Consider the following 14,439-nt stretch of genomic DNA (forward strand, 5'->3'; position numbering starts at 1 on the left):
CGTTTTCGCGCGGCGCGCTAACCCTAATACTCAGCCGCACACGTGACCGTAGGGCCTGCCCAGCCTCTCGTGCGGCGCAGTCGCTGCTTCCTGCCCCAGTCTCGCGAACTGGCCACTGCCGCTGTACCGTCACTGTCACCACCACGCCGCCGCTAGCACTGCTCTCAATGCCACCGCCCGATGCTGTGCTCATTCGTAAGAGTCGCGGCGGCGGCGTCAAGCGCACGCCCGCACGGCCGCGCGCTGCAGCAGCCGCCGCCGCCACAAAGCACCTCGCCCAGCTGGGGTTCCCAGCCGGCAACAGCACTAGCCCTGCCGTTACGGTCATCATCACACCTCCGACCACCACTGGAAAGACCACGCACCCCGTCATCTCGGCCCAGTCGCTGCTCCCAGCGTGCGCGCACACGCGCATCGCGACACCACCGCCTTCCCCGCGCGCAGATCGCGCACTGCACCGCCGAGCGACAGAGCGTCGTCCAATGCCGTGCATCGGTCCAACACCGCTCAAGCCCCCGCAACCGCACCCAGACGCCAGCATCTCGCTGATATGCCAGAACGTCGGCCAGCTCTCGACGCTCGGGGCGCGCATCTCGCGCCTCGTCAACTCCGACACTGCGGCGCAGGATCGCCGCAGCCGTGGCAGCAGTGCCATTGACGCCGTCGACGTTCAATCGCCCCTCAGTCTCGGACTTTTCGACGCCTCCACCGTGCCCCTGGTCACCACCCGCGGCGCTGCCAACAAGCCTCTGGGTGAAGACCATGACGACGATGATGACGATGACGAGGTTGTTTCGTCAGCGGCCTTGTCTGCCACGTCGACCAACACGAGCGCACTCACCTCCGACTCTATCGCCACATCTTTCCCCGACCACGAGTACCGTGACGTCGATGACGTCTCTCCTGGATACGACAACCTGTCTGAGGAAGCGGAGGCAGACAGGCTTTTCGCCGCTTTTGTCTCCAGCGATCCCGAGCTCGACGGCGCCGTTCGCACCAACAGTCTATCCCCCAGCCGGCCTGAGGCTGATTACTCTGACAGCGCCGCGTCCGCAAGTCGTTTCCTCTCTCTGACATCGTTGCCGCTTCCCAAGACGCAGACCACAATGGCTACAACACCTCCGTCCACGAGCACACACGGTTCCAGCAAACGACCGAGATCCGACACGCCGCCCTCGCAACCGTCAGAGGATGGTACCACAAGCCGGCGCCGGTCTGTCCGCACGAGAGTCAAACCCGTTGAATTCTGGCGCAATGAGCGAATCGTCTACAGCCTGGTCGAGGACGAGACCTCGGGCGAACACGTACCCGCGATGGGGGCTGTGATTACAAAGACGAACCGCGCACCTCCTTCGTCGCAGTCGGGACCGTCGTCCTCACCCTTGTCCTTTGTGCCACTTGCGCCTTCCGTGTGGTCGAGAGCGCAAGGAGATTCCAATATCGAGGCGTCCAGCGCAGATGAGTCGCACATCCACACACATAGGCGACCTCAGTGTCAGCCGCAGAAGCTACCCGATTTGCCTGATATATCACCTCTGAGGGACTCTCTTAAATCATCTAGAACAGCCGGTCCTCCGCAGGGGGTAAATCTTGAAGCCAACAACAAGACTGTTATCAATATCAATATCTCCGACGATACCCCCACCGTACTCTCGTCCTTCTCGTCCTTATCTTCCGATGATGAGGAATACAGCGGCTTCCTTGCTGACGTCGAAGACTACCCTACCGGCGAGCGCCGGACCCGCAAGATAGCTATGTCCTCGGCTGGCGCGCACTACACCACCGTGCACAACGCAAAATCGAACTTCCAGTACGCCAAAACCTTCGTCGAGGAGCGAAGCTTTCTCGCCGCCGGACTCATTCGCATTCCCGTTCGCGGGTTAAAGAGTGCGCGCCCGACGTGGCACAACTCGCTTCTGTTTTTCGTCGTCGATGGCACCGTCGAGGTTGTGATCAACGATAGCGTCAAGTTTAGATCCAATCGCGGCGGCCAATTTCTGGTGCCCCGAGGCAATACGTACTCGCTCGCTAACGTCGGCATTGGTGTCACGATGCTGCACTTTGTGCAGGCGACAGACACGCTTTACAATGCCACGAAGGCCTCGAGAGCGCTGCAGAAGGAGTACAAGGAGCATTGCAAGCACCCACAGAGAGCCCTATGACCCGTTATCTGTATTTGCATTTTGGACGGGGAGTTATGTCATTGTCGTTTTAGAGGCTGTTCTATAGTTGAAATCATGTACTAGTCAATTGCAGCCGAACACACTATTTCGTGTTTAATTGGCGAGGGACCAAACGCGAACTGACCGATCGTGGGTTGGCGAGATTTCCTCCCTCCGCTGCCAGTAATGCTGTACGTAATAGTCCTTGTGCCTGCTGCTATTAATATAGTGCTCTTCGCGAAACTCCTCGCGGAAACAATTAGAGGGTACGCCTGCCACGTGACTCGGACAACGCGTTGACGAGCGCGCTACTTATTCCAGCTAGACGCGCAGCGTTCCTGAACGCGTGCCCTCCCACCCGTGACACGGCACTACTCGCCACTCCGCGGCTATATCTGCTACATCCAAGTTAAGATACATTGGTAGCACTAGTTGGAGCTTCCTGCGTTGCTCTGATACTATGAAACGTCGCGTGGACGATGGCGCCGACGCCGGCGAACTTGACGCGTTGTTCGACTCCGACGAGGTAAGCCCATCACCCCGCGGTGCACCATTAACGCGGCGTCACTAACCACGCGACTGCAGAACGCGCCTGTTTCCAAGAAACAGAGGTACACGGCTGCTGACGAAGACGACAGCGACTCTGAAGACGTAGATGAACTGGAGGATGGCGGCTCCGATGACCAGGACGACAGAGACGATGACGATGACGAAGTAGACGAGGAAGACGTTGACGCACGCGACTCTGAGGACGAGGCGTATGATCAATTCCAGATCACGCAAACACAGTCAGAGAAATCTGTATGTGAACTCAATATTTGCTCAGTCTCAATCTTGCGAGTTAACACCAGAGCAGCATATCGCGACTGCCGGTATCATCCTCACCGTCGAGCTCAAAAACTTCATGGTGCGTTCTCTCCAATTCTCTCATTCCGCGATATTGTCGCTGACTTGTCCCAGTGTCACGAGCATTTGAAACTCGATTTCGGTCCTCAGATCAACTTCGTGATCGGCCACAACGGTAGCGGCAAGAGTGCCATCTTGACGGGCATCACCATTTGCCTCGGCGCCAAGGCTACCGCTACTCAGCGCGCTACCAGCATCAAGTCGCTTGTGAAGGAGGGCAAAACGTAAATCTTATCGATTGTTTGCATATGATGCGCCTACTTACACGCTTGCAGGCGCGCCTCCGTGATCGTCGAGTTAAAGAACGAAGGCGATGGGTTTAAACGTGAGCTCTATGGCAGCAAGATCTCCATCGAGCGGCAGTTCGACATTAAGGGCGTTAGCAACTACATCCTTCGTTCTGAAACTGGTGCGGTGGTTGCCAAAACGCGTGATGAACTTGTCGAAATGATGGATTACTTCTGTCTGATGGTCGATAATCCAATGACAATCCTCTCCCAAGACACAGCACGTTCATTCCTAAGCAACGCCACCCCTGAAGAAAAGTACGCTTTGTTCATGAAGGGCATTCGTCTTGAAGACATCAAGCGCGACTACGACGCATTTCGCGAGTCTATTGACCAAGCCCACATCGCCTTGAACAGGAAGCACGAGGACTATCAGGCGCTGAAGGAAAAGAAGGAGAAAGCCGAGGCGCTCTATAACCGCTCACAGAAGCACAGAGATTATTTGGATAAAATCTCATACTTGAAGTTTCAGTATCTCTGGGCACTATACGACGAGCGAGTGCTTGCCGTCCACAACATTTCTGAGCAAATTTCAACGAAGGAGGAAGAAATGAAGCTCGCCGAGACTGCTGCCGATGAGAAGGACAAGCTCAAGGAAGAACTAGCAAACCAAATGAATGAGTATCTCACTGAACTTGAGCAGACTCAAGAAGAACGGAAGCGTGTTGAGGCGAACTTGGCAGACAGTCGTCAGATTATGATAGCTGACAGGGACAAAGTCAAGGAAGCACAGGTAATACCATACTGATACGATGAACTCTGTCGCCAATAACTAATGCATACTTCATAGGGCGACGAGAGGGATCTCCAGGAAGCCATCAGAGGTTTGGAACGGAAAATCGACAACTTAGATCAGCGAATTGCCCAGGAAAGGCGTCGACTAGAAAATCTTGACGGAGGTCAGCGTGAAAGTCTCGAAAGGGAGAAGGTCCAAATTGGGGATCTACTTCAACAGCTCAAAATGCAGATGTCCGTCACAGAACAAGAAAAGCTCACTGCAAGCGGTGAGTTTGATGTACTCACCAACAATAAGCAGAGGCTGGAGGTGGACCTCAGAACCAAACAACAGGAGCTCAATAGCGCGCAAGAAGGTCTCAACAAGATGCGCGCAGTTCAGCAAAAATACATGTCTGTGTTTGGCAGATCGATTGATGATGTCATGTTAGCTATTCGCCGCGAGACACGTTTCAGGTCTCCTCCTATCGGCCCGATTGGCAGCTTAGTCCGTCTGAAGGATCCATCTTGGGGTCCTATTCTCGAGTCTTATTTCAATAAGACACTGGATGGGTTTGCTGTTACCTGCAACGAGGACGAGGAGCTGCTTCGAGACATTCTGCAGCAGTTCCACTCGTATGTGTTATGCAAGTTCATGCAATCTGAAATTTCTCTTCTGACGCTGCTCCAGATTTGCTCCAATCATCGTGCGCAGAAAAGTCGAGTTTGATTATTCGTCCAAAATGCCCAGCGACCAGTATAACACAGTTCTCAACTGCCTAGAGGTACGTTCTGTTGTGCAGCAGCGCTAGTTCTTGACTTACTTAAGTCTCAGTTTGAAGATGAATATGTAAAATACGTGCTCATCGACCAGAATGCCATCGAACGCGTAATTTTAATTCCGGACCGGCAGCAGGCGGACAGCGTCATGTATAATAATCCTCGTAACGTGTACTTCTGTCTTTCTCGGCACCATAAAAATCCGCGGCAGGGATATCGCATTTCGCACAAGTAAGTGAAATTCACTTTTGGGACGCATTATAGCCTCTAATTCTTGGGATCTTAGACGAGGCGGATCCTCCGTTCAACCACAGTATGGTCGTCAGGAACCGCCGCGGATGAAAACGAACGGCAAATTGCAATTGCTCGCTTACGAGCAAGATGTGCAGGCGGCACAGCAAGCATTAGCTAATGTCCAGCAAGACCTGAGGGTTATTGATCAAGAAATCCAGAACCTCAGACGGCGGAGACAGTCTGTGGAGGTGAGTACTTGTTTGTTTACATCTACTCTTAACATATGTACTAACGGCTTGATATAGACAAAGCTGCATCATTTGTACGCCGACAAGGAACAAGCAGAGCAGCGACTTTATGCTATCGAGTCCAAGATCACGGAGTCGGACGAAGGTAGCAAACTCAGAACATTGGAGGAAGAAAGAGAGATGATCGAGGAAAAATTGGCAAAGCATCGTGACATGATGCAGGGTGCAATTGCAGAATATCAAAGAGCTTCAGCGAAGCTGCACGAAACCTCGGACCTGATTGAGAGACAGAAGATGGAGGAGGCTGTGATTGATAGTATGCAAACAGAGATACAGACCAACATGGACCAACTTACGATGGAAATTGCGAACGCGAAAGTCCAGGCAAATCACCGACGCAATCAGCTCGCTTCTCGGGGAAGATTGATTGAGGAGCTTAAGAAGAATAAGGACCAAGCAATCCTCATCATGGATGGAGTCAAGCAGATGTGCGAGAATGAATGTGCGACAAGAGTTGATCCGCAGGGCAAGTCGTCGCAGCAGCTGGAGACAGAAGTAGAGGAGTTGCGGAAGGAGAACGCACGTCAACGCGCTACGTGAGTTTGAGGTTACGCAAACAAGCAGGAGAGCAAGCAATACTAACAATGTGGATAGCCTCCCCAAGGATCCGACGGAAATCGTGAGAGATTATACGCAGACGCAGAAAGAGTTCAATCTGGCGACGGATGAGTTGCGCCAGCTTACTGAACTTTATAAGGTAAGCAAATATGAACGTAGCGTGGACAATTATAAGACTAACAAGATTCTGTACAGAAAATCGGGCGGTCGTACAGATCGAGAGTCGACCGATACTTCATCTTTCGCAACCAGATCTGTCAGCGCGCAAAGGATATCTTCAGACGGAATTTAAACTACCGCGGCTTCAACGGAAAATTGTTTATCAATCATGAGAACGCCACTCTGCACTTATCGGTATGTATTTTTGGGGATACAAGGAGTTGCTACAATTGATATTGACTTGGACAAAGGTGCAACCTTTGGATAACGGCAAGGATGGGAAGAACGGCCGTCGCAACGTAAAGACGCTGTCGGGTGGCGAGAAGTCTTTCACTCAGATTTGCTTGTTGACGTCGCTATGGGACGCCATGAATTGCCCACTGCGCGGTCTTGATGAATTGTGAGTCACGCTGTGAGAGAGTGGCATTGGACTGGGACTAACAACTTTTTTTAGCGACGTGTTCATGGACGCAGTCAATCGGCGAACTAGTGTGCGCATGATGGTAAGTCTTTTTGTGGTTTTATTGCCCCTGGTTAAGAAGAGCAGTAACTAACAAGGCCATGCAGATCGCAACGGCACGCAAGGCGCACGAGACGCAGACAATCTTCATCACGCCGCAGGATATGGGGAACGTGGGAAAGCTGGATGATGGTGTGAAGATCATCCGCATGGCGGATCCGGAGCGCAGTGCCAGGCGATAGTAGGCAGGATCCAGAAGTAGAATACGTAGAAATTCATGCGTCAATGAGTTTTTGTAGTTTCAAAACTGTTTAGAACTGCTTAGACTGAAGTTAAAAAGAATACGTAACCTTTTCGGCCCTTGGTTGTTGGCGTGAGGTTGCTGTCACATGACGCGAGTCGATTGTCACATGACGCCTGCGTCTCCTCTTTGCTCATTTTTTCCTTCCTGTTTAACACTACCACCGCAATCACCACGTTCCACGCTGCAATCTTCTTCTTTTTGTCTTGCCAGCTACTCGCTTTCTTTCTGGCCAACACGCGTGCGTGCACACTTCTCCGTTTCTCGCAACAGATCACGGCTCTGCCACGCGAACGCCCCGATCTAGGCTCCTAGAACACACCGTTTCCCACAATTTAGCACACATAGCACAAACACACAATCCAACATGACGACCGCACTCGCTAATCAGCTAGAAGCTACCTCAATAAGGTGGGTTGATGGTTTTGGGGAGAAGGGCAGATGGCGGGTACTAACTGGGAGTCTAGCGTCGGAACCCCCACCAACTGGAAGGCACAAATGAACATACCCGCCAAGGACATGCGACCGCAGACAGAGGATGTCACCGACACAAAAGGCACGGAGTTTGAAGATTACCATCTCAAGCGCGAGTTGCTGATGGGCATTTATGAGGCCGGCTTTGAACGGCCGTCGCCCATCCAGGAGGAGTCGATTCCGATCACGCTCACGGGACGCGACATCCTTGCGCGCGCAAAAAACGGCACCGGCAAGACGGCTGCATTTGTTATTCCAGCGCTGGAGAAGCTAGAGCCAAAGAACGCCAAGATCCAGGCGCTGATTCTCGTGCCCACGCGTGAGCTTGCACTACAAACATCACAAGTGTGCAAGACTCTAGGAAAGCATCTTAACATTAACGTTATGGTCACTACTGGTGGTACAGCGCTAGCAGAAGATATCGTGCGTCTGCACGAAAGCGTGCATGTCATGGTTGGCACGCCGGGTCGCATTCTCGACCTAGCCAGCAAAGGCGTCGCGGACTTCAGCGAGTGCCCAATGTTCATCATGGACGAGGCAGACAAGCTGCTGAGTCCCGAATTCACGCCGATCATTGAGCAACTTCTCCAAAAGTTCCCCAAGCGCCGCCAGATCCTCCTTTACAGTGCCACATTCCCGCTCGTTGTGAAGAGCTTCATGGATAAGCACCTCAGCAAGCCTTACGAAATTAACCTCATGGATGAGCTCACGCTGCGCGGTATCACTCAGTACTATGCGTTTGTGGAGGAACGTCAGAAAGTGCACTGTCTCAATACTCTCTTCTCAAAGCTGCAGATCAACCAGTCGATCATCTTTTGCAACTCCACCAGCCGCGTTGAGCTCCTTGCCAAGAAGATCACTGATCTTGGCTATTCCTGCTTCTACAGTCATGCGCGGATGCCCCAGGCGGACCGCAACCGAGTGTTCCACGACTTCCGCAACGGTGTATGCCGAAATCTAGTGTGCTCGGACTTGCTTACGCGTGGTATCGATATCCAGGCAGTAAACGTTGTCATTAACTTTGACTTCCCTAAGACCGCCGAGACGTATTTGCACCGTATAGGTCGCTCTGGCCGATTCGGCCATCTTGGTCTCGCAATCAACCTCATTAGCTGGGACGATCGTTTCAATTTGTACAAGATTGAGCAGGAACTCGGAACGGAGATCGCACCCATCCCGCCGACCATCGACAAGCGCTTGTATGTCTACGACTCGCCTGATACGATCCCGCGGCCGCAGGTGGCGCTGCAGACGCAACAGAAGTTTACGCAGCCAGTGCCTGTGTCACAGAGCCAGCAGCAAGGCATGAGACAACAACAACCGCTTCGACAGCAGCAGCATCAGCAGTCGCAGGTGCAGGGATCACAGCAGCAATTCCAGCAGCAGCGCCGCGGTGGTCGCGGCGGCCAACAATCCCGAGGACCGCGACCGGCGACCGCGAGGACTCAGCAGCAGCAGCAGCAACGCGCTACGAACTAATGGTGCATGTCACTCGATTTTCGTGCTCTGCGTAACATCAACTACCAGCCATCACAAGAGCAAAGAGAAGAACGAGACTATAACGACGGAAATCGACGAAGCTTGCAAAAAAATTATAAAACTCCAGAAAAGCCTTTCTTTTTTTTTTTTTCAGCGGGAGTACATGCTTGGACCATGGGTTCTGTTTAATGTATGATGATCCGACGTGACGACGATATGAACTGCTGTTGTACTTGCACTGTTGCTGTAGATGTTAAATAGAAACCTACTCGCCTGCTGCTCCTCTGAAAGCCGCACGTTCTCGGCGCTCTCTTTACACCCCCCGCCAGTACCCATGACCGCGAATTACATCTACGAGGTGCGTGCAGTCCGACCGGCAAGGCTAAACCTGCGCTGATACTACTTTTCATTCAGGAGGGCAGTCTGTGGCGCCAGATCGCGGCGGGTGCGCTCGCAGGCACCGCAGAGGTTGCCATCACATGTATGTGCGATTGGCAGTGATCTTCCCCGAGCGGGACACGGCACACACTGACCCACACTTCTTCACACACATACCAGACCCTCTCGAGGCAGCCAAGATCCGCTCACAGCTCCCCGCGGCACTGCGGGAACGCGTGGTCGGGGCGCCGGGCGCGGACTTTGCGCCTCGACTGCGTAATATCTACACGGGATGCGGCACCATGGTCCTCGGCAACGTGGTGCGGACAAGCGTTCGGTTTGGCACGTACGCGTTCTTGTCAAGCACGATGTTCAGTAAGTCTTCCGCCGAGAGCAGCAGCGACAGCGGAAGCCGGTTCGCGGCACCGAAGGCACTGGCGGCCGGACTCGGCGCAGGACTGATGGAGAGCATCGTGCTTGTGCCGTTTGAAGTTGCAAAGGTTCGGCAGATTGCATCTGTACGCGCGGATTCGAATATGCCACCGCAAGGCACGCTCACAGCTTTTAGACGGCTGTGGCAGCTTCATGGTCCACTTGGGTGGATGTACGGGCTGTTGCCGACGCTGGCGCGCCAGGGCACGACGTCTGCGGTGCGCTTCACGGCGTATAATACAATGCGACAAGCTATGGAGAGTGTTGTTGCGCCTGGCGAGCGTGTATCAGGAACGTGGTCAGCTGCGCTTGAGCTGGCTGCCATCTACGCCGCGGTGTGCGTTCTGTCTGTTTGAGGTAATACTTTGGTGACGCTAACCTCTCCTGCATAGTACTATTACGATGCCGATTGACGTCGTCAAAACGCGGATGGAAACGCTTTCAGGGCGGCAACAAGCCAAAGGAAGCAGCATGTATTGCACGTACCTCATCTTCTCGCAGGAAGGGGTGACAAAACTTTTTGCGGGCCTCATGCCACGCTTGCTCCGAGTTTCTATTGCCAGCATGCTCATGGTCTCGCTGTATGAATCTGCGTTCAAAGCTGTCAGCGTGCTCGACCGCCTGGTCGCTCCGGCCACAAGCCTAAATAGCAGCGAGGACGCAGAGCAAGAGGGCAACCGGTGATTTCGGCGGTCGGCGCACGTTTGTATATAAGATCCATTTGCCAATGCAATTGGATATAAAATGTATTATGAGGAATACTGCAGCCAAACTAACGCCAGTAACAACCTTCCCATTACCGATACATGTATGCAAGAAACGAGATCACCTTACATTTACAGAACGCGGCAAAGCGAATAAAGAATCGCACCAACAAGTAGTACGGAAGCTAAAGAATGGTAGAAATCGTTTCATGCCGTCTTACGCCGCCGCTTCCGCTCACCGCGTTCTTCTTGCCGAATGATATGATGAATACTCGGCACGCTCTCCTGTTTCTCGTCGTCGCGCACAAGACAGTACACAATCCGCTCGTTGCGCCAAAACTCAAGTGGTTTGATCCGTGTTCGTGCAGATCGTCGTACACCATCTGAGCTATCTAGTCCGTCGTGGCCATCAACGGATTCGACCTTGGTGACATATCTGACAGGAGACAACGCCGACTCCGTGGCGTCGGTGACAGTAGCAGCGCGCCCACGTTGTAGCTTGCCGCCGCTGCGCCTCGCTACTGCCTGCTTCTTAGTCACACCGCTATGCGGCGCTGTGGATTTCTTCACGGTGGACACCGTGCTCTTGAAATGGTGCGGCGATGCTGCTGTCATGTCCGTAGACTTCGCGGAGACGGAGGATGTTGTTGGGAAGGTAATAATATCAGAGGCTGGTCGCGTGACTTGGACCGGCGGAGAAATAACAAAGCTGGTAGAACGAAGTATCGGTTTGCGGTGTGCGGGGGGGGTAGATGGTATCTCTGGCAGCGCACTCGTTGGTTCCGGCGAGCGTAGGACCCCTTGCGCTTCCATTCTCGCCAATTCAAGCGGGGATGCAAGCACAGGAACTGGAGCTGACGTAGGTACCGCTGTGAGGCGCACCGGTGTTGTCGCAATGGACGTATCAGCTCGATCAGAGCCGGAGACTTCCTGCTTCAGAGATTCCACGTCACCCTCGAGGACACGTTGGTGTCGGGCAATGGCCGTCGCGTCCGACCAGTTCTGATCAAAGATAGCGTGGCCGTATGGCGTGCTGCTCCGCACGATGTTGCTTGGGAACGATGTACTTGATGAAGACACCGGGGGCTCCAACGTCATACTGCGTTGCCGGTTGGTGTAGTTCGGATTAATACGGCGGCTTGGTGGTGCTGGTCGTTTCTTCAATATTCTATGCGGAGTCTCGCAGCGCTCTGGCGTTATCTCCTCAACTTTACTGTGATGACTTGTGGTAGCAGAGGAAGAGCCAAGGGCTAGACTCGAGCTGGAGCTCATGCTGCAGACGGTTGTCGAGGTTGCTGACTCTAGAGACACCGCCGACGCGATACTGCTCGGAGAATCAGACTTCCTGGATGAGCTGCTGCGGTCGCGCAATTGCCGCCGCTGCTGCTGCTGCTGTTGGCTTACTGACGCCCCGGAGATCATGACAGGAGTACCACCTCGTTTGCTGCTGTCTTCGTTGACCATCTTCTCTTCGTCACTGTCCCCCATATAAACCGCTCGTCCGATAACATTCAGAGGCTGTTCCGAAACATGGGCAGGCACTGGCGTACGTATCGTGAATTTGCGGGGCGGCACTTGCGCAGATGTTGTTGCAGTGCCCATCAGTCGTGGCAACGGACTCTCGTAGAACAATTTCTGCAGCGTCGTGCCAGAAACGCCTGGCAAGTCAGGCCGCCGCGCTGACGGAGTCGCGATCGCGTTCGGCAGCGACGCCGTTCTGACGGCGTTCTGTGCTGCTGGGGAGGGATGTGGGTGCAGCGGGCGCAAGAAGAGACCGTGCTGCTGCTGCCTCACCGCGGCCGACGACGGCGGCAGGCCGCGGGGGAACGGCGAGCGAAGGGATAAGTCGCGCTTGAGCAGGTCGTTTGCCGAGAGCTCAGGCATGGCTGGCCGCGGGGTGGCGGGCGAGGCAGGCGAGGGAGGGGTGGCGATGTGGACGGCGGTTTGGAGGAGTGCGGGTTTGGGTTTGCGCACCTTAAGCCGCACAGCGAGCCGCGGCAGCGCAAACTGGGGCTGTGGTCCTGCGGTACTGTCTGGGTTAGGGCCACGCAATGTACGCACCCTGCCACCCCGCCAACGACAGCGCACAAGCTAGACCATTCTTAGAGCCTGACCATTTGAAAACCCACTTGATGAGTCGGCGCTGGTGATTTCTCTGCGGAGCGGAGTTGACAAAGTCGATCAAGTTCCCTCATTCAAGTCTGCCCGACCGGGCAAGTCGTCTCTCATAAGTCTCCCATCACCTGGAGGGCAGTGGCTGAATTACTGCTACCCTCCCGTCCTCCAGCTGGTTATCCACAGGACTGGACAGATTTACAAACATTGAAGTGGGCGATGGAGTGGAACTGAGATGGGTTGGCCGCAGTCCAAGCACGTAAGTGTGTTAATGAACACTTCGTTCGTTATGGGCTTGCCGGTAACCACAACGTCTTCTGCTACACAAATGGCATAGACTAGTGCTTGTGGTGCTGGATTTCTGGAATAGTGTAGTGGAAGACTCCTCAGAGTGGCTCAGCGGTGATCAGCACGAATATGACGTACCTTGGGAGAGTGCAGAGGCTGCCAATGGTCTGGCGGCTTGCGCCATCACGTCGTTTAGCGTAGATGCCGTGTTGGCAGTAAGAGCGGCTCCTATATCTACTGGACTGTGCTGCACTATGTCCTCGGCCTCCGCACCAGGGGGTCCTGACCTGCTCAGGAGATAGGGTTCACTCAGGGGTACTCGGCCACAGTGTTAAGCTCCAAGCCTAACTCTCTTATGCACCTGATGAGTCTCACACCACGGGAGGCAGGGCACCAGGAGTGTCTTAAACTTTGATGCTCATCCACGGGACGCTGGTCCCGTGGATGGGGCAGGCTACTTCTGTAGGCATATCGCGCGTGACAAAGACATTTAGTGAGCCTGTTCAATCTGCATGCCTGCACGCCGGTCAGACTGTAGGGCACCTACGCTTCAACACAAGGCATGAAGTTGCCCAGACCTAGTAGCTTTCGTGGCCAATGCAGACGACAATCGTAGTATCTTCAACGAGAGAAGCAACTTCTCGAGGGCATATGAAAGGACGAGCATTTCGCGTTCTTACATGGCATAGCGAGGTTGCGTGGCAGTCAGTTCTTTGATTCAAAGGTAATCAGCGCTAGGCACTTCTAGCTGTCGATGAGCTGCTGCTGTTGGACGACCGGACCATTGGCAAGCAGATAATTGTTGCTGTCGACGACAGAGGAGAACAATGGGTGGTGGCTGTAACGGGCCAGAGCATAACTAAGTATCAACTTCCGGCCATCAAATTCAGCCTATAAGGCAGGCGCGTCTTGGTAAAACTCACGTTGCTAGGCTGGGCAGCTTCTCTGCTAAGGAGATGGGCAGGATGACCAAAACCTTGGATGAACATGTGATCATATGTGGCCAGCAGAGTGAGGAACCGAAGTGCTTGTAGCCCATCGGAACTGGGAATCATGCGTGCGACTGACCTTAACCCACTAAAATTGTGTCCCAAGACGGGATGTGACCGAGGAACCTCGCACTGGCAAGAGCTTCAGCAGCTAACACTGCTCACAAGGCAGAGAAACAATACTGCAAATCTGTTGAGGTCAACTTTCAGAGCTCACACCATAGCTTCATATATAGTAGCTTGAGTCATGTTGAACAGCAGACACATGGACGGTTCTTAGCGATCATGATCTTCACATACGAACAACAAGCAGTTTGACCTTGTTGTTCAGAAGCAGGAAGGAGAATACTTCTGGTGTGAATTGAAAAGCTTATAGAGTCCCGCTAGCATTACCACAGGTGCACTACTCGTTATTGCACAATGTGGATTGGTTAACGAAATACTCTAAGTGTTGGACTTGCTTCCGGTAAGGGTCAGACAATTGGACTCGTTCTGATCATGAATATTGTTTGCCTCTCAAGAGAGCTTGGTTTCCAGACCAACAGAGTGCCGACGTCTAGTAAGCCATCACGAAAATCCACCTACTCAAGATGCAATTATTCTGTGTATTTGTCTTGCGTCACCATCATAGTATGTCATCACTTCGAGAATAGGATAGGTGAACTGAGCAATGCGACAGTGTTGTCCAGCTCTAAGGCTCAGAGTGCGATG

General features: G+C 53.5%; 7 protein-coding genes across 7 annotated transcripts; 4 read left to right on the plus strand and 3 right to left on the minus strand.

The window, feature by feature from the left end:
• Positions 1-116: 116 nt before the first annotated feature.
• V1518DRAFT_415541 (uncharacterized protein) lies at positions 117-858 on the minus strand. The gene has a single exon (XM_066903837.1). The coding sequence runs from the start codon at positions 762-764 to the stop codon at positions 165-167; it is 600 nt and encodes a 199-aa protein (XP_066759664.1). The 5' UTR covers positions 765-858; the 3' UTR covers positions 117-164.
• V1518DRAFT_415542 (Mif2/CENP-C like-domain-containing protein) lies at positions 859-2,468 on the plus strand. Its single transcript, XM_066903838.1, has one exon. The coding sequence runs from the start codon at positions 1,107-1,109 to the stop codon at positions 2,160-2,162; it is 1,056 nt and encodes a 351-aa protein (XP_066759665.1). The 5' UTR covers positions 859-1,106; the 3' UTR covers positions 2,163-2,468.
• On the plus strand, positions 2,469-6,925 carry V1518DRAFT_415545 (uncharacterized protein). The gene is made up of 15 exons (XM_066903839.1): positions 2,469-2,688; positions 2,748-2,963; positions 3,019-3,069; positions 3,123-3,292; positions 3,344-4,088; positions 4,146-4,705; positions 4,761-4,854; positions 4,905-5,080; positions 5,136-5,331; positions 5,389-5,927; positions 5,986-6,088; positions 6,145-6,303; positions 6,360-6,508; positions 6,563-6,611; positions 6,676-6,925. The coding sequence occupies exons 1-15, from the start codon at positions 2,623-2,625 to the stop codon at positions 6,808-6,810; spliced, it is 3,408 nt and encodes a 1,135-aa protein (XP_066759666.1). The 5' UTR covers positions 2,469-2,622; the 3' UTR covers positions 6,811-6,925.
• A 95-nt stretch (positions 6,926-7,020) lies between these two features.
• On the plus strand, positions 7,021-9,113 carry V1518DRAFT_415550 (P-loop containing nucleoside triphosphate hydrolase protein). Its single transcript, XM_066903840.1, has 2 exons — positions 7,021-7,280; positions 7,337-9,113. Exons 1-2 carry the CDS (start codon positions 7,237-7,239, stop codon positions 8,820-8,822), a joined length of 1,530 nt encoding a protein of 509 aa, XP_066759667.1. The 5' UTR covers positions 7,021-7,236; the 3' UTR covers positions 8,823-9,113.
• Positions 9,114-9,156: 43 nt separating this feature from the next.
• V1518DRAFT_437677 (mitochondrial carrier domain-containing protein) lies at positions 9,157-10,316 on the plus strand (the record flags this gene model as incomplete). The annotated part of the gene is made up of 4 exons (XM_066906333.1): positions 9,157-9,180; positions 9,237-9,303; positions 9,381-9,969; positions 10,025-10,316. 4 exons carry the CDS (start codon positions 9,157-9,159, stop codon positions 10,314-10,316), a joined length of 972 nt encoding a protein of 323 aa, XP_066759668.1.
• A 25-nt stretch (positions 10,317-10,341) lies between these two features.
• Positions 10,342-12,256, minus strand: V1518DRAFT_415555 (uncharacterized protein). Its single transcript, XM_066903841.1, has one exon. It carries the CDS (start codon positions 12,218-12,220, stop codon positions 10,544-10,546), a length of 1,677 nt encoding a protein of 558 aa, XP_066759669.1. The 5' UTR covers positions 12,221-12,256; the 3' UTR covers positions 10,342-10,543.
• Positions 12,257-13,421: 1,165 nt separating this feature from the next.
• Positions 13,422-13,778, minus strand: V1518DRAFT_415556 (uncharacterized protein; the record flags this gene model as incomplete). The annotated part of the gene is made up of 2 exons (XM_066903842.1): positions 13,422-13,598; positions 13,663-13,778. 2 exons carry the CDS (start codon positions 13,776-13,778, stop codon positions 13,484-13,486), a joined length of 231 nt encoding a protein of 76 aa, XP_066759670.1. The 3' UTR covers positions 13,422-13,483.
• Positions 13,779-14,439: the final 661 nt, after the last annotated feature.

This window comes from Limtongia smithiae (genome assembly GCF_038497785.1).
Source record: "Limtongia smithiae strain NRRL Y-17922 unplaced genomic scaffold V1518scaffold_5, whole genome shotgun sequence".
In the NCBI taxonomy this organism is placed as follows: domain Eukaryota; kingdom Fungi; phylum Ascomycota; class Lipomycetes; order Lipomycetales; family Lipomycetaceae; genus Limtongia; species Limtongia smithiae.

What these genes read in the sequence shown, in the direction of transcription:
- V1518DRAFT_415541 (XM_066903837.1), bottom strand. Translation starts at nt 764, where the DNA reads ATGGTCTTCACCCAGAGGCTTGTTGGCAGCGCCGCGGGTGGTGACCAG.
- V1518DRAFT_415542 (XM_066903838.1), top strand. Translation starts at nt 1,107, where the DNA reads ATGGCTACAACACCTCCGTCCACGAGCACACACGGTTCCAGCAAACGA.
- V1518DRAFT_415545 (XM_066903839.1), top strand. Translation starts at nt 2,623, where the DNA reads ATGAAACGTCGCGTGGACGATGGCGCCGACGCCGGCGAACTTGACGCG. An exon ending in CTTGTGAAGGAGGGCAAAAC is followed by an intron (nt 3,293 to 3,343) that starts GTAAATCTTATC and finishes ACACGCTTGCAG; the next exon opens with GCGCGCCTCCGTGATCGTCG. An exon ending in GAACTAGTGTGCGCATGATG is followed by an intron (nt 6,612 to 6,675) that starts GTAAGTCTTTTT and finishes AAGGCCATGCAG; the next exon opens with ATCGCAACGGCACGCAAGGC.
- V1518DRAFT_415550 (XM_066903840.1), top strand. Translation starts at nt 7,237, where the DNA reads ATGACGACCGCACTCGCTAATCAGCTAGAAGCTACCTCAATAAG. An exon ending in CTAGAAGCTACCTCAATAAG is followed by an intron (nt 7,281 to 7,336) that starts GTGGGTTGATGG and finishes CTGGGAGTCTAG; the next exon opens with CGTCGGAACCCCCACCAACT.
- V1518DRAFT_415555 (XM_066903841.1), bottom strand. Translation starts at nt 12,220, where the DNA reads ATGCCTGAGCTCTCGGCAAACGACCTGCTCAAGCGCGACTTATCCCTT.